The 24,001-nt window shown below is 42.5% G+C and overlaps 1 protein-coding gene across 5 annotated transcripts in view; it reads right to left on the reverse strand.

The window, feature by feature from the left end:
* Positions 1–24,001, reverse strand: part of plxna1b (plexin A1b) — a 187,373-nt gene that overhangs the window by 92,898 nt on the left and 70,474 nt on the right. For all 5 annotated transcript variants that reach the window (XM_071493107.1, XM_071493105.1, XM_071493106.1 and 2 more), the window contains exon 4: positions 9,754–9,894. In XM_071493107.1, the coding sequence (XP_071349208.1) occupies positions 9,754–9,894 (141 nt within the window). The remainder of the gene's footprint in view (positions 1–9,753; positions 9,895–24,001) is intronic.

Here is a 24,001-nt window from a genome sequence, read left to right on the forward strand (position 1 = left end):
CTAGGAGCTCGATGTGTTGACTGACTGGAGATAAGAAGGAAAGCAAACAAGACTAGTGGAGTTTGGCACTGAAAAGGAAGAAGAGGTGCTGAAGGATGGGTAAAGAGAGGGAGGATGGGTAAAGGTTGTGCAGTGGGAGAAATGAAAAGTGAAAAACAGCAATCACTTCATTGTGTTCCATCGAAAAATCATCTGCTGTCACATCCAATTTGCTGAATGATGTCCAAATACTAAATTGCTGTTACACTGTAGAGATGTTATGGACAGATCTGGCCATTGTGGTCAACTCAAATTGTTTGCTGCAGACCTGTTTTAGTGAATTAGGTCATTGTGTGTCACAGTGGAAAAAATAGTAACCACTGTGATAGCTGTAATCTCTTGTTTTCTCTCTCAAAACTCACTCCCTGCAGTATTTCTTGTACCCACTGCCCTTCCTGCCTCCTTCGCTATATTTATCTCTCTCATATTGTGTTTTGTCGGCGGTTTCTCCCTCCCGATCAGCTCTCCTTCTTTATCGCCCCTTTAATTTATCTTTTTCTCCTGCACCAGACTCAATTATTCATCCACTCCTTTGGTTTTCCTCTTCTGAAAGACTGTTTTCATCTCTTCTTATATATTCCATCGCAGTGAAAACAAGAGGCAGATCACACAACTTATTTATTTGTTGTTTGCGTGTGCACATATTGTGAGTTCGATGCCAATAAAGATGACAACTCAAATTCCCTTCTTGTGGGAAACTGCTATGAGAGAACATATACACAGTTCACAAACAAGAAAGGTGCCCACAAGCGGATTATGCTGGAGCTGTAGGAGTGCTTTCTTAGTGTATGTGTGTGTACGCCACAACCTTCAAGCTAATATAGAGTCACCTTCAAATGAAAACTTTTGAAAAGTGTTTAACAAATCTTAAAACATGCATGAAAATGGCTCTAAAAGTCTAACTACAAAACAAACATTTCCAAGTCCTTGGTACTGATGAGAACTTAAGTGCCATTTCACTTAAAGCCTAATTAGTCGTGTTTTTTTTATTTTTACAGAAAAATATTTTTTTTCCAACAAAAAGACAAATGAAAAGAAAGACAATAAGACTTAAGGCTTTAACTTTGAAGGGGCCAAGTCTGAAATAAGTGCAACAGTAAATCAACAGTGAGGACTGGCCACACAAACAAATTAAAGAGAAAACAGAGAATGTGTAAAACTTTGAAAAATAAAGATGTGGAAACTCATCACTCTTCATCACCATCCTCATCACATGGACATTCCCATTAACTCTTCCAAAAGGAGCTAATCTTAAACTATAGGTCAATACACTCATTCCTTCTTTAGCCATTTGTCCAGAATACCCTGTCCTTCATGTGAGGGAGAGGCTGAGAGAGAGAGAGAGAGAGAGAGAGAGAGAGAAGAACGAAGTGGAATGAGAGAGTAAAAGAGAAAACTAAAAGAGACAAAGAAAGAGACAGAGATTGAAAGACCACAGAAAACAAAAAAATGGAACAAAGAGATTGGAGAGAGAGAGAGAGCGAGAAAGAGAAAGAGAAAGAGAAAGAGAAAGAGAAAGAGGTAAATGTGACTGGCTAAGGTAGACAGGCCTAGGGGTCTTCTAATTAAGTGAGGATGGGAGAGGCCGGCTGCCTGGTAAATGACTCTGTCACTTTAGTAAATGGACTTGGTGAGGAGTGAGGACCCACACAGCTGGCATTTCCATTAGCACTGCCAAGCGACCACCATATACACAGACAGAGAGAAGCAGAGGAGGAGAGGAGAGGGGGGGGGAAGAGGACAAATGCTGCTTTTCTTTATTTGTTGTTGGAGGAGTTGCCATGTGGAAGTTGTGCCTGGTGTGTGTGTGGATGGATGTGATTGTGGGGAGGTGGCAAAGAACTGAGCAGAGTAAAATAAACCTGTGTGATTGACTTCGAGGTATTATCTATGCTGTTATTCCAAATGACTGCCGACAAGTTTTAGTGGAGCTTTTGAGAGGTTGAAAGTAATTAATATTTCAATAAAGTTAAGCCATAACAACACATCAAAAAACATGTGGAGCCAGTCTTAGCCAATGTTGCAATATTTCCATGTACATCACATTATTCTAAATTTCTACATACAACCATGATTCATTTGAGACACAGATACTTGTGTCTGCTGAGACATTTAGTCAACTAATCGATCACTGAAAGCTAAAGGGGTAGTCCTGCAATTTACTATTGTACAATTGTCAACCCTGATGCAGCAGAGGAAGAGATATTCCAGCTTTTAGCCTTTAGTATGGGTCAAACTCACGTCCGGAAATTAAGAGCTAAAGAAGACATTATACAACCGAGTGGTTCTCCTCACAGAGAGTCAACCACTCTTAATGTTTCAAATTGGCTATGTGGCCCTTTAATTTTCAACAATTTTGATAATTTAAATCCAACATTTGCTGGTTTCAGCTTCTTAGATGTGAACATTTGCTGCTTTTTGCATTTTAAACTGGAACTCTGTGGTTTTAGTCTGTTGATTGGACTCAACCAGCATTTTCAAAAACTCACTGGGAACTTGTGATGGACATTCTCCCAGTTTTTTTCCCCACATTTCATTGGCAAAAACATTAATTAAAGATCAAATTAACAAATTAATCAATAATGAAAGCAATCATTAGTTGCAGTCCTACTTATAATGCACACGTCTTTCCAACTGTATTTATTAATATCATGTTCTTTCTTTTTGTAATTTCTGACAGTGAACACTGGAAGAAAAATTGGTCTTCCACTTTTCCACTGAGCTTTTCCCCATTTGATACTTCATAACCGGGTCTGACGAGGCCTGCTGTGCATAAATTTGAAAAGAAGTTTGACTCAAATTCAAAACAATTCCCTGCGCTGTCATGCATGAGCGACACTTCATTGTTCTACCCAAAGTGGCTTGTGGTTAAGGCACGGGACTGAAAATGGTGATGTGCTACTCGGAGCGGCTCTGCGGGCCGTGCCAGCTTTTGATTGGCCTCATTCCATGACAATCAGTCAGAGCCGCATCTTTCTGCCCCAATCACTGTCAAGCAACAGGAGGAGCGATCGTACGGCCAATTGATAGTGATTGACAAGAAAGGGGAAGGAGGGGGAGATGGAGGGAGAGAGAAACCATTAACTCCCCTATCCATCTCGCCCTCTTTTCTAACCCTATCAGTCTGCTCTATCACGCCATCCTTTGGGAAAAGACGACGGAGTAAAACAGAGAGAGATGAGAGAAAGACAAAGCTATCTAGTGACAGCTAGACTTCCATTAGGGCCGATAGCATCACGCCTAAGACAAGTGTCTGGGCACACTTTTCTGATGGGTCACACACATACTCAATCAAGCACACACACACAAAAAAAGGGGGAAAAACCGCAAGAGAGAATGATAGGACTGGAAATAGAGGTGTGAGAGGAAAGGCAGGAAACAATTAAGAGAGAAAGAGAAAGTGAGATGTGAGGTTTGAGATATTAAGAGAAACCGTATATTGGCCAATATCCTCACATGTCTGCTACTGTTTGGAGAAATGATCATCATCTCTTTCTCTCATTCTTTACTTTCATCACATCACAGACAAGTAGGACCTACTGCTGCAACTAACTAAATCAATCAGCTTGTACCTTATTGTCTCAAATTAACCATTAACAGGCATTGTCCATAAAATGTTGGATAATTGTGACAAATGCCCATCAAAGTTTACTATAGCCCAAGGTGACATCATCAATTTGCTTACTTTACCATAACAACAGCCCAAAGACGTTCAGTTTACTATGAACAAAAAGTTACATCCCCATATGCCAGGTTACCAGACCAGACTTGCAGGCCATATTGAATTACTCTCTCTTGAATCGTTTGATAAAACAGAAACATACGTTTGCCATTTACTCCATGAAATCTGAGCTTTGTCAAAAAGTATATTCTCTGTTGTGGCCTAGAACAAAGGTTTACATGGTTTACATGGACATGCCCTGTGAACGAACTATCAATATGGATACCAAGATCATTTATATGAGCTGACCTGATTTCATAATGGAAATATGAACACCTACATACATGTGAGTGCATGTGTGATTCATAGTGTTGAGTATGAATTGAGTGTATGTGTGCAATGTCCTGTGCTGAGAAAGGTGCTATAATGGCTTGAACTCCTGTAATTGAGTACCATATACCTACATGGCTACACCCCCACCTGCACCAGCACCCCTCCCTTCTGATTCGCCTCTCTGCACCAGGTCTATTAACATTTACATAACAATGACCACCTCCTCATTCAAAGTCTGTGTGTGTGTGTGTGTGTGTGTGTGTGTGTGTGTAGTAGGGGACATTATGAGTGCTATTCATTGAACCTTTACAGTGATGCTGATGTTTAAATGCTGCATTATGCGCTTGTTAACTGTGGGAGTTTCTCAGTCGTCCAGAGTTTGATAAATCGTGGAAAATTAATCCTTGAGATACTTAGAAGTGACTGATTAGCTGTATCTAGTTCACTAAAATGTCAGTCTTGATTGATACAACCAGCTGCTTATTATGTGTGTTGATGTCAGTCTGTGCTAATGTGTTTGCTAATGAGATTGGCACTGAACCAGTAATATGTGAATGTAAACAGATCGACAGACACACACACACACACACACACACACACACACACACACACACACACACACACACACACACACACACAGAGGATTGATGTCAGACGAAACCCTATGGGTAAGATATTAGTTGATGAAGCCTTGTTGAGTGCGCCAACCACACAATACAGACCATTGTTTGCTGTTACAGGGACTCAAACCAGCATCTTGTGAATGGCACAAGAACTTGTGTGCATGCAGATGCATGGATACAGATTCCTTGGAGGGATGCGAGTCGTGGAGGGAGAAATCTCTTTCAGATGCTGAATAGAAAGTCAGACAATGGTGTTAGCCCACACACACACATGTTTGAATGCCGAGTGTGTTTACAAATGCAGATTCCTACAAAAACATGCAGGTGTGGTTGAATCAACGCACACACGTGAACCATATCTGGTACAAAATGCAGTTGAGCCATACATGCTTTTATGTGCTCACTCACATGCACGTGTGCACACACAAACACACTGTAACTGTGTAGTATCCTTGACACTAGAACAAAGGTTGTCTCATGCATACACATAATACATCATTTCCCTCCACTGTATCAAGCCATCCAAGTCCTTCTCGCCTGTTTCCAGGACGATCAGACTCGCTCCAAACACAGTCCCCCTTCCCACACTGCTAGAGATGAATATTCATGCTTTCAGCAATTAGCCAGCACTGCACACCGCACCAATATCATATGCATGGCTGCCATCAAAGACATAAAGATGCGTGTGTCCGTGTGTGCATGACACTGAGACTGAGCATCTGCACAAAGGCGGCAGGAATGGCAGCTGCAGCATCAAATTCAGTCAATCTTTTTTGGCTATAAAACAGAAGAGGAAATGATTTGATGATGTGAAGTGTCTTGACTGAGCCAAGGCACCGTGAGTGGATTTCCCACAGCGGCAGTTTTTGCACAAAAGAGAAATGATTACAAAGTTTGTGTTGAGTCAAAGAGTGACAATGTTCTTTGCGGAGCTTTTCACATTTTTTGTGAAAAGAAAACACATCAGCTTCCCAGCAGCACATAACAAAGTTCCTAATCTGGATGCAAATATTTTTCCATTTCCACCAACAATAATGTAGTTGTGACGGTATGAATAGGGCAGTGTGTGTGTGTGTGTGTGTGTGTGCGTGTGTATACACAGCTTGGTAGTGAGTGTATGGATCCTTATCACTAATGTCAAGATTTCCAAAATGTCAGCTGGTACAGAACTTCACCTGTTTGTTCACACACGCAACTCAAATAAGCGACAACAACAAGCAACAGCAAGCACGCAGTTATGTACACAAACCCATTCAGCATCAACTCTAGTCAAAAATAAACTGATTTAAGTTTCCTGTAATAACATACTGTCTCATCCAACACACGCAGCAGGCCGCCCTCTCCTGCTGTCATATCCTCCATTGATAATAATGACAGTGATGAATATAGCTGGAACACAGCGAGTCATAAATCACTGGGCCTCGCCCCTAACTCTGACTCACAGCCTGAGCCTTCATTTGTGTGAGTGTGTGTGAGTGTGTGTGAGTGTGTGTGTGTGTGTGTGTGTGTGTGTGTGTGTGTGTGTGTGTGTGTGTGTGTGTGTACGTGTACGTGTGTGTGTGTGGGGGGGGGGGCACTTGTCATGGGCGACGCATCAGTGGATATGTCCAGTGACACCTTAATGTGCTTGGCTTGTCTGAGGAACCCCTGCAGGCAACGAGCTCCCCACACACACACACACACACACACACACACACACATACACACACACACACAGATGTTGACTCGCAGGATGAGAGTAGGGGGCTGTGTGTATCATGAGAAAATAGCAAAAAAATGAGCATGGTTGCATTCCTCATGCAAGGGTACTGCTTACGTGAGTGTATGAGTGTGTGTGTGTGTGTGTGTGTGTGTGTGTGTGTGTGTGTGTGTGTGGACTGTGGCATCCTCCTTTAGCTCAAAACCAGCCACCTACCCTCATCCCTCATATTCCTCCGCTTTCTCTTCATCTATCCATCCTTCTCTCAATTCCACAGTTTTCAACCTCTGTCTCCTTTGAGAAAGACACCGACAGCGTGTGAGTGCGTGTGTGTGAGAGGGAGAGCGGGGGTATAGCAGCAATAGTGAGAGATCATTAAAAACATGGGAATGGGATCAGTAGAAGGCAGCTGAGAGGGGAGGACTCAATTTGGGCTTAGATGAAAACATGGGAGCGTGTGTGTGTGTGTGTGTGTGTGTGTGTGTGTAGCTGATGCACGGATTTATAAAAGCAGGGATGGTGGAGGCATAGCGGTATAGATGGAGGGCAGAGGATAAAGATGAGGGTAGGACGGAGAGCGAAAGAAGGGAATTGCCCCCTCTAGTCATTAATGTTGGAAAGGGGGTTTAGCTAGGAGGTCTGGCAACCGCACCCCCCGCCCTCGTTCTGCTTAACCCAAGCCTGCTAACCATTAACGGGGATCAAACACACAGTGAGATGAAGGTGTGTGTGTGTGTGTGTGTGTATATATGTGTGTGTACATTTGTACTTGCTACATGGTAAGGACCAAAAAAAGTATTTTACTAACAGAGTGAGGACATTTTGGGCAAGTGAGGACATTTTGGCCGGTCCTCACTTTTTGAGACACCTTCAAATCACATTTTGAGGGTTAAGACTTGGTTTTAGAGTTATGGTTAGAATTATGTTTAGGTTAAGGTTAGGGTCAGGGTTAGGGTTAGGCACTCAGTTGTGATGGTTAAGGTTAGGGTAAGGGGCTAGGGAATGTATTATGTCAATGAGTGTCCTCACAAAGACAGTAGTGCAAGTATGTGTGTGTGTGCGTGTGTGTGTGTGTCCTTCATGCCCTTAGCTGCTCTAGCTGCCAAGATGAAGTGGAGCAGGTCACCAAGTCACAAAGACATGCTCACACAAACACTAACAACAACTGTGTCACCATACATCGCTGTTTGCTGATGCTATTTCAAAAACCCATCTTAATAAATGTTCATTATTTCTCTGTGTGTTGCTAATACACAACTACAGTGATTAAACTTTCTCTCTGTTTGCCTGCTTCTGTACCTGCGGTATGTGTTCTCCACAATCGCATACCTGCTTAAAGCGATGCACATCATCCCACACTAAAACAAACAGTAGAGTACCACACTGCCTGGACTCTTAACGTTGTGCGAGCAGTCTTAACAACACACACTTGTATCATAAAATTTGCCAGCTGCTCGTCAAACCTTGTTTCTGATTTGCTGTCAGTGCAACGTGTGCAAAGTTATTGAGAGGAGCTGTCAACACAAGGTAAGTAATGCTAGCATTAGCAGCTGATGTTAATTCTACAATAACTCTCTACTCCTGCCGGTCACTGAGGTAATGTGTGCGTTATTCAAAAATAACATAATCGGGGAATGACACTGACCCATGAAGAGTGAAACAATTCCCTGCTTTTAAGAGAAAAAAGTGGTTATTATTACATTTCTTCTGCTTTATGCTTATGTGCTTATTAAGTGTGTGTTTATTATTCAATTGTGTGGCAAAGGACATAATTTTCTGTGATATTTCTGACTCAGTATTTGAGGAATGAATTGTTAAGTCACACTTAAAGATCCTTATCATGGGTGAATACGATCAGTTTTAAATCAGACTTGAAGCATTGCAAATGTATGTGTATCATTCCTCTATCATATCACAGACTGTGTCTCCTAACATGTGTCCAATCATCTGAGATGGACAGATACACAGCCTTTTCCCAGGCAGCCCATTAGTTGTACATTTTACGTTTCAGCAGCAACAACTAAGCCCTGAGTGGCACAGCTCAATAATTCTTGAGTAGAAAATGAATCATCAAAAACTGTCCCTGAATACTTTTTGGCAAAGTGCTCGTTAGACAACATTAACCAGAATGGATTGAGAGCCTTCGCTTGTTTTCTTTGGTTGACACCAAAACTCAGGCATCTTGTCGAAAAATTTCAAACACTACCATGTCAGTGTTTATTTAGAATACAAAGTGTGTATCACTGATCACCAGTGTAATTGCTTCAGTCGTGAACCACTGGCCTTTGGCAAAAGAACAGTTTATGGCCAGGCTACACTCGCCTCAAATACCTCTCCCTAAACAGACCCCAGACACATATCTCACCCCGTCTAATCAGATGGTCTTTTCCCAAAGCCCGTTTTAGATCTATTAAATACAGACATATTCACATCATGTACAACCCCACTTTCTTTTCTCTCCCCTCCCTCCATCTCTGCTTCCTTCACTCACCACACTAATGAGACAGAAAAACGAGAGGAGCAGCTGGGCCTGGGGAGCAACAGAGATGCGACACGCTCTCCTCCTCCTCCCCTTCCTTCTCCCTGTCTCACCATCAAAGTAGACACAGCCCTCGCCAGCGGTGGAGCTGGTAATGACCACAGGCGCGCCCACACACACCCACACACACCCACACACACCCACACCTTGTGTGACCTACAACACTCCCTGTATGTCTATGTGTAATGTCTTGATTATTAGAGAGCCGTCATGGTGGTAATGTGTGTAGGCGGTGTATGTATGTTTGTGTGGCCCTGTAATTACATACAGAGGGGATGAGTTGCGTTGTGATTGTACCGTGGGTATGTGAGTTAAGATATACAGCAACTAATGTCTAATGGGGTGACGTCTGGTCTGGACAGGTGGAACTAGACTGCTGTGGAGAAAATGACTGTTGCACAATGCAATATAGCAGACGTACGTGTGTGTGTGTGTGTGTGTGTGTGTGTGTGTGTGTGTGTGTGTGTGTGTGTGTGTGTGTGTGTGTGTGTGTGTGTGTGTGTGTGTGTGTGTGTAAAATATGTAACTGCAGGCATGTGTATTAACAAGGCATTGTTAGCCCCATGCAGTCACCTGTGGTAACAGCTGAATTAAGGCATGCTAATGATTGATATGGGGGCTAAGGATGACTACATATTGTACATCATTACAGCGCACGCACCATGTTTGTGTGGTGTTTACAACATGTAGGAATTTCATAAAATTGTAGGAATTGTAGGAAAATTTGTAGGAATTTCATAAATTTGAGTCCACCTGACTTCTTTGCCATTTGGTTCCATTCATGCGTAATGGAGTTCGTGAGTGCATGTGTTTCCTAATTTGTGCATCTTTTTCAGTTCATCTCTGACAGTGACCTCACCTGTTTATCAGTCAGTGTGTAGATGTACTGCTGGTCCGGGCTGAACAGCATGTCTCTCAGTAAGGGACTTCCTCCCTCACTTACAGTCACCTTCTCATACAGCACTGCTGGACGGTTGGGACTCACAGAATTCACCAGGATCTACAGGGACACACACAGACAGGCATATTTAGAAACACAGAAATGTTTGTACAAACATTATTATAAATGTATTTTAAAATACTAAATATGTACAGAAATAAGAGCCCACACCAATGACTGTTAGACCTCTTTATGTAAAACTGCAAACAATGTAGAACAGTGATATGCAGTATTGCATTTGCCTTATTATTGCGATAAAACCTGCCAGCAGCTGCTTTACCATAATCGCTTTCACAGTAAAAGCCTTCAAAAAGACGGGCACCAAGCTGGAAGACAGTGCTAGGAGGGCTTTAATTTGAAGTTGCTGCAGGCAGGAGTGCTTGAGTCTTGAATGATAACTTTTTGCTTTAAGACAGTCATAGTATGACAACACTGAAAATAAGTTGGTTACTTTTATAATATAACAATCAAAATGTATCCATTTCCTCTCTATTTCAGCACATATGAGCACAAATACAATGAAATACTGCGACACAATCCATGTTTTCTCATATCTCATATTCACCTTGCAATATCCATACAAAATATATCTTATATATAGCACTGCACATTTCCCCTCAAACCAAAGTTTAAACACAGTGTAGTCTCTGTGTTTGTTTCCCCAGTTAGGCTGCATGTACCTCAGCTCTAACAGGTGGTTATTATTACAGCGGTAGGCAGCGTTATATTATCAAAATTTTGAAAAAAGGTTGAAAGCGCCTGCTTTACAGAGCCATGTAAACAGCTTAATTGAAAGGCTGTGTTAATAGCAGTATTGAATATAGTATCATTATTGTGAACAGAGACATAATTACAGCAGTAGATGCACAGAAAGGAACATTATTGACTGAATAATGGCGTTATTACAACTGTTCAAACCACAGCCCTATTCAACACCTCAGAACTACTGAAAACATATTTACAAGTGAAATCGTGAAAAAAAAAGTTATTAGCAGTCCTATATAAAACCCAGAGAGAATAAGAGTGAGTCACTATCTTTGTGTTTCAATGAAAACTTAATCACCAAATACACCTGAAGAAAAATGTAACTATTTATCTTGCAGGACAAGCAAGCAGGTGCATGCACACACTCGCACGTGTGCAGACACTCAAATTTTCTTTGTAAGCTTCAGCGAATAATTTTCCCAGATATGGAAAGTAATGGTTCAGATATAAGATAGGAGATTGGCTGGCTGGGATGGCTGTGAGCCAAAGTCATCTCAGCAGCAAATGAAAAGCACAGAGCGACGGGGGGGAGGGCAAGTATCAGCTCTCCATTACTGGTCTTTGTCGACTCGTACTGCTATCAGCCCATAGTGACAAGGAGGGGACAGCAGGCAATGACTAGCTGGGAAATGATACTGAACGAACACACACACACACACACACACACACACACACACACACACACACACAAAGATACGCACAGACAAATAGGTTCATACCCAGATAGATGAGAAACGATAAGATGAAAACGCGCGCACACACACACGCACACACACACACACACACACACACACACACACACACACACACACACACACACACACACACACACACACACACACACAGAGAATGATAGATATGCATACACTAATATGGGCTTTGAAAGATATGTACATGCACAGACAAACACACACACAGAGAAAGAGAAAACACAGGGGTGGATGTTGAGCGCACACACTTTGCGATGAAAGAATTTATTTACAATCTCACCAAAAGAAACCAGGGGCAACAATTCCATTATCTCTTACTGCCTGTGTGTGTGTGTGTTTTTTGTGAGTGTGTGTGAGTGTGAGTGTGAGTGAGTGTGAGAAAGAGAGCGAGAGCAAGCGAGGGAGAGAGAGAGAGAGCAGTCATAAGGTTGTGATAAAGCACTGAAGATGAGAGGAAATATGGATGTTATTATCTACATAATGGGCCCATAAACAAAGGATACATTTCATTCATGGATGGCTTGCATCTACACGGCCACATACGTACACACATACCAACATGCATGGCAACACAGTTCTTAAGTACAGACAACTGGAGTAAGGAAAAATGCTGGCTGACACGCAAAGAGGGGAAAGAATAGTTTTTGTTCTGTGGGCTCCCGGCATCATTTTCTCACTGTCTAACAGAAAACAAGAGAGAAAAAAAAAGAGGCATTTCAGTTGGCAGCCACATCTATCTCTGGACCAGACACCCTAGTCCAGTTCACTGGCTAATGACCAGTCCAAGCCTTGACTGGTTTTGCACACACAACAACACAGAGAATAAAAGTCTGTCTTTCTGTCAGTCTTCCCATCTTCTGTTTGTATCCATCTGCTTGTCTGTTGAATCCCAAATGTAAAAACGACTGTCTCTTCATCTCACTCTATTACTGAGTCCAATATCACTTCAGGAACAGGAGTGCTACATCTAACAACACCTTTTCTCGCCTGTCTTGTTTCCTTTTATGTCTTTGTTTCACTCAACCTTTCCCCCTCTCTCTGAGTATGTAGATCATATGCAGTGCTAACATTTAAAAGAGAGAAAGGTGAGAAAGAGACAAAAAAGAAGAGTAGGTGAGAAAGAGTAGGTGATGTGTGAAAACAACAGGTAATAAATCATCTCAAATCGATTTATTCCACAGGCGCTGTGGCTAAGACTGGCCAGAGAACATGGAAACCAGGGAGAGAACAAAGGGCTATGGAATACATCAGCTGAACAGATGGGTGGATGGATGGGTGGATAGATGGATGGATGGATGGATGGGATACATAAGGAACGTTTGTCTAATTGAATCAAACTGAACTACTCTGCCCTGGAATCAAGGGTACAATGTCTTAACCAGTTTAACCTGGTTGGGGGTTTAACAGCTTCTAACAGAAGAGTTTAGTGTGTACAAATGTGTACAATCCAGTGTGTCTGTCTGTGTGTGTGTGTGTGTGTGTGTGTGTGTGTGCGTGTGCGTGTGTGTACTTGCCCACCCATATGTGTGTGGGTTTTCACATTTTTCATCAACCACCTGTAGTACCACCTTACTGTTTAACATGCACAAACCTGTTTTTTCACACTTGTATAAATTCACAGGTTAATGTTTACACTCACATAGATCTATGTGAATGTGTACATGTGTGTAAGCCAAGTCCAGAAATCGATGCAACAGTCAGTGATGATGAGACGTGCTGCTACTGTCTCATTGTCTCCTTTGTATTGCTCAGCTTTCTGCTAAGTGCTTGATGGATGGATTCACAGGAGTGATGCTGTGCTTGTGTTTTCAGGAAAAGCCCCGTCTCTGCTCTCTTGTCAACATGTATAATGTAACACTAACAGATCCTAAACACATTAGAGCCACTGTCTTCAGTAAGGACACAAGAGAGAGGGGGAAGAGAGGAGGACGACGACAAGTAGAGAGTGTGAGAGTGGGGAATAATGAGGAGTGAAAGCCACGGGGAAAGCAGATGAAGAAATTACAATCTTTGCCTCTCTACGCCTCTGATGCAGAACTCTAAACCTGACTTTTCATAACTACCACGCAGAGTGTTTCCATGACCCACAATTGTTATTTCTTCCTGGAATGTTAATGTTGTTTTTCAGCTCAGCAAAACTGGGAATAAAGAGAGATGAGGTAGTAATGGGTGTTTTCCACTACAGTTGCTCCCTCTGGGAGAAAAGTGGCCCCACGATGTTGAAAAAAACTGAAATCTAAAATCTAATGCAGTGAATGAGCAAAATAAGTTGGAGAATAATTTCAGGTGCATCCCTATAATGTGTCCCATTTCTAAAACTCATCCACATTCCTCAGCCTACCCAGGGATTTTATTACTATCCCTGTATTTCCCCGTCTAGAACATGCTTCTTGATTTTCAGAAACCTTGTATAATCGCTGTATGGGAACAAAGATTGCAACCAAATACACCAACACCGAACAGAATTCCCAACTACAATCCCTCCTCCTTCTACGACATTCAACATCCATTTTTTTTTTTTTTTTTTTTTTATCTCTTCTCTGAGCATTAACACCTCCCTCAACCCGCCGATCCACCCAAAAGCCCCTAATGCCTGGTTTTATCTGTGCCAGGCAGACCTGGTTAGCTCTGATACACACACAGGATAACTATAGCTGGTGATAGGGAGGGCTGGCGCTGTGAGAGTGAGAGAGTTGGGCGATAAGACAGTGGCATGTCAATGAGAATGATGCCTGTCATAGCTGCAAGTGACAACTGATGGAGCTTGTGTACATGACAGTGAGAGACTTAGAGAGAGAGACTTAGAGAGAGAGAGAGAGAGAGAGAGAGACTTAGAGAGAGAGAGAGAGAGAGAGAGAGAGAGAGAGAGAGAGAGAGAGAGAGAGAGAGAGAGAGAGAGAGAGAGAGAGAGAGACATCACCAATTATGAGGCTTCTACAGCAGAGGTAAACTGCGGGAAGAAAAGAGGGGAAGGAAACAAGAACAAGAGAAAGAGGTGAAGGGAGCAAGGGAGTGACAAAGGATTTAGGAAGCTAGAGAAGGATGCAGGAGAAGAAGAAGCAGCTTTATTCACAGAATCACATTCTGTATGTAAACATTGGTTTATGCAGTGAATTTTGATATAAAGAAAGTGAAGGATGCTCCGAGACAATGGATTCGCTTCACATGGAATGGAACAGGACAGAACGGTCCAGGTGTCTGAGAGCCATAACACACCAGCATGAGCACATACCTCATGTAATGGCTTTGACATTTCCAAGCAGATTTGGAGATGAGTGTGTGTGTATGTGTGTGTGTGTGTGTGTGTGTGTGTGTGTGTGTGTGTATGTACACATAAAGCATACCTGGCTCACTAATAGCACACATGCACACACATGCACATACACCACCTTTATTGAGGGGTAAACTCAATTTAACTAGACCTACCCATGCATAATGGCAGCAGACCCCACATTCCTGACTTTGATGTGGAAGGGGCCCCCAAGTGTATGTGCATGTGTGTGTGTGAATAGGGGGGTCCTACTGGAGTGGGGAATTCAGTGTGGCCCTCAGCAGAACAAAAGGAAAAGAGACAAAGCAGCGAGAGGGTGATGAAGAGTAGAGATAAAAGCAATGGGCTGTGGGAAGGAGAGAGGAAGAAGGTCACAACAGATGATAATAGTTTGTATTAGTGGACTTAAATACCTTGCCGATCATGTGTATGGTAACAGACCACTTGGTTATACTGAGCTGAGCCTTGCTGTTAACACTACAGCCATTTTTTAAAATTTATATCTGCTTTTTACACAGCTGGCTCCCACCAGCCTTGGAATGGAGCATCCCTCTTACAGTAAGAGATTCTTTCACTGTTTCTGCTGTTAAAGATCATGTAACATGATTGAACGCTCCAGAACAGCCACTAAATGGATAGAATGGGAAGATTTTTTTTTCAACTGTGGTTTCCAAAGTCAAGAATAAACTCTGAATCTCAGCTTTTAAGCTAACACAGACGAGAAGTTCTCGAAAAGATCAGAGGATGTGCTGTTACCCAGTATTGTTATTGTTTGACGAAAAATTTCCCCCTGACCCTTTCTCACGCAGCAAAATAAATTCATACAACAGTCACACACATTGCACTGGGCTCGTGGAGACTGCCTAATGACAGATTCATGTAAACGTCTCCCGTATCCTCCCTGTCCCTCTTTAAGCTGGGTTTTCTATCTGCGGCAGGGGCGTTCAGATAAAAGGCTGAAATCACTCACTTCCTATCTCACTGGGAGCTTGGCAGAACTTGAACGCGGCAAGACACAAAACAAATCCATCAATTGTTCTGGAACAGTAATAGTTGCCATTAGAAATGTTAGAAATGCCTTTTTCTTCTCACTGAGTGTGTCTATGTGTGTTTTAGGGTTATTGTGTTATTTTCAGTGGGAGGACAGGGCCACTACCGAAGCATCAAGAACTTGACTAAAAAATACACACATACACATACAGGCAGGCATAGTGAGCAGTAGTACACTTCTTCTTGTGATACTGCTGCCATGCATTATTTGTGAGAAGAGATATATGAAAAAATGTTTTGATGGAATAAGTTGTTTCATCTTGCAAAAGAAGAAGCTCTATTTATCTACCACACTGTAGCTCCAAGGTGTGTGTGTGTGTGTGTGTGTGTGTGTGTGTGTGTGTGTGTGTGTGTGTGTGTGTGTGTGTGTGTGTGTGTGTGTGTATGGCTGAGTGGTTAGAAGTTAGGGGCAGATGGAGCATCACACATGACTGAGTGATCGCCCCGATACATCTATGGGGCAAATCCCCCACCACCACCAACACAACACACACACAGACACCGACAGACAGACACACACACACACACACACTATATACAGTCGACACATAGAAGTGCTCAGAGAAAACCTATACCATATGTGGGTCAGACAGTCAGAGACCAAGCAGCTTTTCCTTCAGCAGCACCAAGACAGACAAAGAGCTATGGTGACAATGATGGAGGAGGCGTGCACTCACACTCACACACACACACACACACACACACACACACACACACACACACACACACACACACACACACACACACACACACACACAGGAATGTCAGCGCAGCTGCTATTAAAACAGTGCGTGTCTGAAGCAGGTTATTTTAAGGTCTGGGAAGGAGAGCAGATGCAAACATGAACTTTACACTCTTTTATTTTAGATTAAAAAACCTCCATTAGTATGAAATTCAAGTGAATTTGTGAGAGTGTGTAGAGGGAAACCCAGCTTGCTTCTTGATATCCCTTATTTATTTATATGCATAGACACAGAATGTGGCAGGAATCTTTTTCTTCTCCCTTTTTTCTTTGTGTAGTTGCATGAATGTCACAACTAGCAGCAGCAAAACAAACCAAAAAAAACACACATTTCTCCTGTAATTCTTCCACACACCATAATACAATACTGACACTAATGCACACACACTCTCTCCTGCATTTAAAAGCACAAAGAACTGTGAGTTGTCGAGCGCTTCCCTGTCATTATCACTGCTGCATTAAAAGATGAACTATTCTTACAAAAGTCATCTATTTTTATCTTTTGGTCTTTATCTGCCATGACTATCAATTGGTCATTTTCCAAAGAACTTGATATGAGGTCAGTTGAGATTTGGTGAAAACGGGAAGTGATTTCATGAGCATTCATCTTACAACACAAGTGAAACAGTACATTTAAACCATGGACTTGGATCCCCTCTTCTAAGTTGCACCTGACAGGTTTCATCAAAGATCTTGAAGTTTACATTACAAACTCATCAATGAGCTCAAATATGCAGCCGTGTAATGCAGTGTATTCTGTCATATCAGGTTACTTGCTATGCCAACTCTTATTGACTGGCTTTGGTATTCATCCGCATGTCTACACCATGGTTATTCATGTGCGAGGCTGTGGCCTTTCACCAGCAGAGCTTACAAAAGGTCACATACTAACACACACACACACACACACACACACACACACACAAAGACACGCACACACACAAAGACACGCACACACACAGACACAGACACATAACAGGCTGCAGAGGAGCAGGAGGCAAGAAAAAACAAAAGGAAAAGGAACAAAGCCCAAGTCGCATGTGGTGTAAGTCTCTCAGCACACATGCTTGCTTACAATAAAGTGTAAACATGGTGGAAGAAAGTGAGCTACTTCAACAGCAAATTAAACCTATTCATCATTGTTAAGGCCTTTAATCCTCATGCTTGCTGAAATTAAAAGACCTCGTCATCGCTCTCTTCCTCTGGCTCTACCTGTGTCTTACATCCTCAGCATTCTCTCACTCATCTCTCATGAATTCACCTCTTCTTCTCCCCTCCTCTCTCCCTTTTTCCTCCCTCCTTCCCTCCTCTCTCCCTTCAAATTAAATGCCTTTAGCTAGCAGTCGTCAGATAAGTGTGTGTAGCGAGTCGCTAGACACGGCGCAGCAGCGGCATTTCATCTTCCGACCATCACTAAATCACACTAACTGAATCATCTGCATGGAGTTACACGTGCGCACACACACACACACACACACACACACACACACACACACACACACACACACACAGGCTGCGACTGCGAAAAGCACTGCATCTAGAGAGGTGCTTTACTATGACTGATTTTATCAGCTGTCTTGCAAACGGGGGAAGAAATTGCACCACAACATTATCATATACAATAAGATGAGACTTGAAGATAGAGCTTTCCAATTGAATGCCTTTTTAGTGTCGCCATTCAAATGAGAAAAGACCTCCTCTTACATTGAGGTGCAACACAAATCCCTTATGGGATATCTCAACCGAAACAATATTACACATTTACATCAAAGGACTGCTAAGAGGATATTTATGTTAAAGACGTGACGTGCGCATACTTAAAGACTAGATTTAATATTTATACAGTTATTGGTGCGTGCATATAAGAATAGCAACCAGGCACATGATTCCTACAGTCACACAGCCACCGTTAAACTGCTGCTAACCTTCCAAGCCAGTGAGAAAAAGTGAGAGCTACGCTAACAAGCTGCTAGCCTTATCAGTCTCAGGAAGGTGGGAAACTAAACAAAGATTGGGACGAGTGCTAGATGCAATGAGGGGGGACAGATGCTATCATATAATGAGTGTGTATGTGGCTTTGAAGAGAGAAGTGGAGCACATACAAACACTGGAAAAGATCGGCTGGGGAGTAGAGTGTTTGTATAGAGACTGAACATGTTTGTGTGTGTGTGTGTGTGTGTGTGTGTGTGTGTGTATGTGTAGGAGTGGGGGAGGTTGTGTTTGTATGAAAGAAAGTGTGTGTGCATACAAAGTGTGTGAGACAGTCTATCAATTTGCATGTGAGGCAGAATGCTTGCGTGCAGTGAATACAAGCAAGTGTGCAATCATGTGCATCAACATTAGTCACATTAAAAAGGCAACAATTAATAGCTCCAAGAAATGAAAATAACACACACACACACACACTCTAATGTGACACTATGCAGTGTCGCTTGACCCACCATTTACTGACTAGATCAGCCATTCACTGGGATTACAGCGAATAGGACCTCATCTTCAGCTGTAATTACCAAGGTAGAGGTGTGTGTGTGTGTGTACGCATGTGTGTACGTCTTCCTGTGGGAGAGCCAAAGTGATTACATGGCCACTGGTGCCTCTAATAGCATCTTTTAGGGAAAGGGAGAGGGGGAAGGCGAGGGGGGGGGGGGGTGATTTCCATCTTTCTTGGGAAGGACCAGAATTATGGCGGAGGAATTCTACGGTGGTTAAGATGTGGGTCTGTTTTGACTGTGCCATCATGTAAGAGTGTGTGCTTGTTTGTGCCATGTGTGTGCAGATGTCTGTAATGGATGTAACACAAGAGGCTAATGGGAGCCAGGCCAAAACCACACCTCAGTGAAATGTGTGCCAAACCATTCCTGGCCACAAATGCCTTCCTCTCCTCCGCCTCTTTCATTTCTCTATCTTCCCCTCTGTTCCTTTTATTTCACCCCCTCGCCTGAAAGTACTTCTGCTTTTTCTTCACTTTCAACTTCTTTCCCCTCATTTTTATTTTTGTTTTGACACTTTCCTTCTCCCTTTAGACCTCCTCTTTTTCTTCAAGCCTCCGCCCGGTCTCTCAACAGTATCTTCCTCTTCTGATTTTCCAGAACTCTAGCAACAAAGTAAAAACCTTACTCAGCTCTTACACACACACACACACACCACATACACCCATGACAGAAAAACAAAACTGAGTGAGAACAGAAAGAGAGGAGCTGATGTAAACAAGGTTGAGATGAGCGCAGGGCACAAAATGGCAGAAACCAGCAACAGAAACATCATCTGCAAAACAGAAGATGTTTTAAATTAAGAAAAAGGTTGCTGGTAACGATAGGAAGCTTGGTTGCTTAAATGTGAGGAGATTTTTTTGTGGGGGGTTGGGGATGACAGAACACACACACACACACTCACACACAAATAAAGTCTGGCATTTGTAAAGAACGAGGAATGCAGATGGTGTTTAAAATGAGCTTTTATAGTGTGGTTAGAGCGATTTACAGCAGTGGTTGGCCTTGTGTGTGTGTGTGTGTGTGTGTGTGTGTTTAATCAGTGAGTGGCAGTCTGCTAGTATGGCACACTATTCAGAACATGGTCCTGTGAGTTTAGTGTTCCAGTAAGAACCACTCCAAAACACGCACACACACATGCACGCACCATCCCTTATTTCTTCTTTGGGCTTTAATTTTTTGTTTCTCACTTTTCTTCTTGTTTAGTCGCTAAAATTTCAGAAAAGCAGTGAAATCACCTTTATGAAACTGATGCCAGCAAGTGTTTGATATTTTGGCTTTTTAAAAGAATTCCGGCCCAGTCACAGCAAAGCGTGACACAGAAAATTGTGAAAGAGGCAGCTAACGGCTAGCATGCCAGCAAGCTAATCAGTTAAAATACCAACCTGACCTTCTTTCTGTTATTTCTGTACTACACTTTACCATTTATTGTATTAAAAGATAATTCAAATAGGGAAAAAAAGTTTACTGAGCTAGCTAGCTGAATGAATCAGTTAGTAGGGATGTTAATTTCTCACTAAAGGGACAATAACTTTTCTGTTTATTCAAAAGACGTATTTTTTACCATTGACTCCTCATTTAGGCCTGCAAACTATTTCTCTTCAGTGGAGCAGTTTAAACTCTGACAAAGGAGAGATCAATAAAAGTAGGAGGACCAATACAGCTAATAAGCTACAACAGAATCTTCTTTTTTGGACTGTAGGTTTTTGTTCCCTCAAAGGGGAGCCTTTTTACGATGGCTTGCTAACTGTCAGAGGTAAAAATGTGTATGTCAAAGTTCAGCTGAAGTTGTTTTTCTTTTGAACAATACATCACCCTTTGCCTTGCTGACACAAAAAAATATATAAAATAAGGCTAATCACACATTATGGTGAAAACAAAAGAACCAACAATAAAACAAGTTGTTTCTCTGATACATAACATTGTTTCATACAGTGGTAATCTCTAAAAGAACATACACTAAATCAAAAATAAATTGTGAAAACATATTCCAAATCAATTTCACGTAGTTACTGTGTGGAGAACTTAAACAAAACTTAGTGCAGGATTTACACCGAGGGGCATTCATTCCGCTTCATCATCTATCAAGTCTATACATTTCACAAAAGCAATAAATAAATAAATGGTCCCCAGACCTTTTCAAACATTTCCCTTTTGATATATAAGTAACCTTTTCTGATGCATCTGCCTCGTCCATTGTTTGATACTTGGCCTGTTAAAGTCAGGTCTTTAAAATCTAGACAGATAAATAAAATAGTCATTTCAACACTTATTCAAAATGATGAGTCGCCAAGAGAAATCATGTTGTGACTAATTTTGCCCACATCTTTCATTGTGTGTTACACACTGTAGGGGGAGGTCAAAAGTGTAGACTATTTGTAGTGGTATAGCTCCATGTGTGTGTGTGTGTCTGTGTGCGCCTGTATGTGTAGGTGTGTGTGCCGCTCCCGGTTTCTGTAGAAGAGAGCAGGAGGCACATTCCTGACATGACTGTCCTAATCCTGCCCGTTCTTCTACTGTGTGTCTGTGTGGGCCTGTGCATGGCTACAAGTATGGTAATGCTTCTGTATGAGTGAAAACACCTCTGTGGACAAGTACACACACACACACACACACACACACACACACACACACACACACACTCTAATCTTGTTCGCCAACACAGCCCATATGTCAAGGGGGACCTAGAAAGACATTGGCATAGCAACTTCATAACACTCAGTGCTGGGGGCTACAGAGGAAAAGTGTGTGTGTGTGTGTGTGTGTGTGTAGAGTATCAGTTCCAGCACATGCAAAAAAAGACACAGGACAGTGTCAGGAAGGGAGAAAAGGTGCACAGGGAAAAATGAACTTTGGGTTTGAGTAAAATACACCAAAATCAGTGTTGTGTCTGTATTGCTTTTGAGTTTAATGGTGAGGCTGTATGTGATCTGTAGGTCTGGTGGGGTTTCTTTCGTTAGCTTAACACGGCTGGACTCTATTTGTGTTTGTCCATGCGGCAGAACTCTTGTTTTTCTTGGCATAAGGCTAAATGTAATGCCTTCTGCTGAGAGTTGGAGAGAGATGTCCTGGTGGATGAGGTTATGAAGTTGTTGGATTGGTTGAGACGGGGTGTGCAAATACCTCAAAACTAAAAGTATCTACTGTACGTGACTTAGTGAACTTCAGCAAGTACATTTTTGTGCGCACACATCTTCAAAAGAAATCAGAAATCCACAAGGAGTGGTTTGCAGATTGTGATGATTAATGACTATTTTTAAGCAGTTAGCCTTTGTGTGTATGCACATATGCACTCAATAACTCATGTAATGTGAAAAGGCCATTTCTCACTTCCTTGAGAGAAAGTCCCCTATCCTGCATCTCCACCCCAGCAAACACAACATCAGGTCCTGTTTGAAACCAAGCGTCTAACCAAGCATGACTCTAAGTACAACTGTTTCCTTCTCCTCACCCAGATTTTATCCCCTCAGCTCTTTATCCCCAGGTGAGGCCACCCACTTCTTCCCCAGACTGCTCACTTTTCTTTGGGGAGAAGCCAGAGGAAAGTCCCTGGCTTGGGTTCGGGCCTGGTGCCACCTCTGAAACTCAAGGAGAGGAAAAGGTTTCCACTGACAGGAACACAAGTGAGAGTCGGCTGTCACACCTCACCTTCCCTATTTCACTGCTTATTCTTCCACCACTTCATCTCTGTTAATTCAGTGTTAATCCTCTCTTTACATTTTTATATCTCACTCCATCTCACAGCCCAGTTCCCATTTTTCCCTCCCTCCCTCTCTGCCGGCTCATTCCCCTCTCCTAGTGTGCTGTAATGGTCCGCAGAGGCGGTCTTGGCTGCTGCCCACCAAATACAAAACGAGCATGACTGATTCAGGAGACAAAAGAGTGAACCGGACAGAGAGGGGGAGAAAATGTTGTTCTCCATCTGCGTGTGCGTGTGTGGGTGAGAGAGAGGGAGAGAGACAGAGGCAAAGTAGAAACAACTGAGGTCCAGTACAAGCTGAAACGAAACAGTTTAACAACTGAAGGATGAGAAAGAGAGACTGAGCTGCTGAAGTCCTCCACAGAGAGGACAGGGAATAAGAGACCACACAAAGCTCTAACTGGACCCTATTAAATACACTCAACACCACACTATGTGTGATGTGTGTGACAGAGGAGGGGGACAGCTGTGGAGAATACATGCTGACGTTTAGCAGATGTGCTTCTCGTGTGCAGGCACATGTGCACGCGCACACACTAAAGCCGAGACATGACCTAGTCCCAAGTGTTACTTAATCCCTTACAGTCGTGACATTACTCATTAAATGACGGCAATGGAAGGGAAAAACGAGGAGGATACTTTTTTTCTTGAAGGTTACAAAATGTTCAAAATACTGAAATTTCTCAATACCTGACCTTCCCTTTTCTGGGGATCAGCTAACACAGCGTCTCCTGTGGTCAACAGATCATTTTTAGGGCAAAGTTCCATCTAAAAGCAAGCAAATGTTTTCAGAACACCAAAGACGTCATTGTTCAGTGATAAAGTTGAAGTAATCTTTAGTTTAAGAGATGAAAAAAAAAAAATCAAAAACAAATAGTGCATTAACAGATAACACACAGACGGATTTCCTGGTGTGTCCAGTTGTTGATCTGTCCTGGCTGTTGTTTAGAACTTTATCTCGATTTCGATCTCACTCCACCTGTCTTGGTGCGGTTCAACAGTGAACACAGACTGGTAGGAGGAGGAATGTGGTGTGTCCTGCCCATATACACACCTGTCAACACCTGGCCAGTTGCTAGAGAAAAGTAGACATAGACGCATGTTTGTCCCTTTCAGAAAGTTAGCCCCAAACCATGAAAAGAAGAGTCAGAGTCTACAGCACACAAGGCGTTGCTTCCTGTAGTACCCGTTTACAAGAAGGGATACCATTGAGGGAATTTGATAACAGTAAAAAATTATGTCTCGTCTCCCTGTCAATGAGGTGAGGTCAATATACAAAACCAGTTAAAAGAGCTCAGGGGAAATGAATCATTCACACACCACATTCTAGTTGGCGAAAAGAGATGGCGGGTACAATGTACCAGGAAGTGGCTACAGCTTTCTTGCCTCTGGGCCCAGCTGAGTAGACACATCGTATGTTTCTATATGTGGACTGCGAGC

The sequence above is a fragment of the Trachinotus anak genome, unplaced genomic scaffold (assembly GCF_046630095.1).
Source record: "Trachinotus anak isolate AG129_WGS33_773 ecotype Australia unplaced genomic scaffold, CSIRO_AGI_Tana_v1 ptg000013l, whole genome shotgun sequence".
Classification (NCBI taxonomy): Eukaryota; Metazoa; Chordata; class Actinopteri; order Carangiformes; family Carangidae; genus Trachinotus; species Trachinotus anak.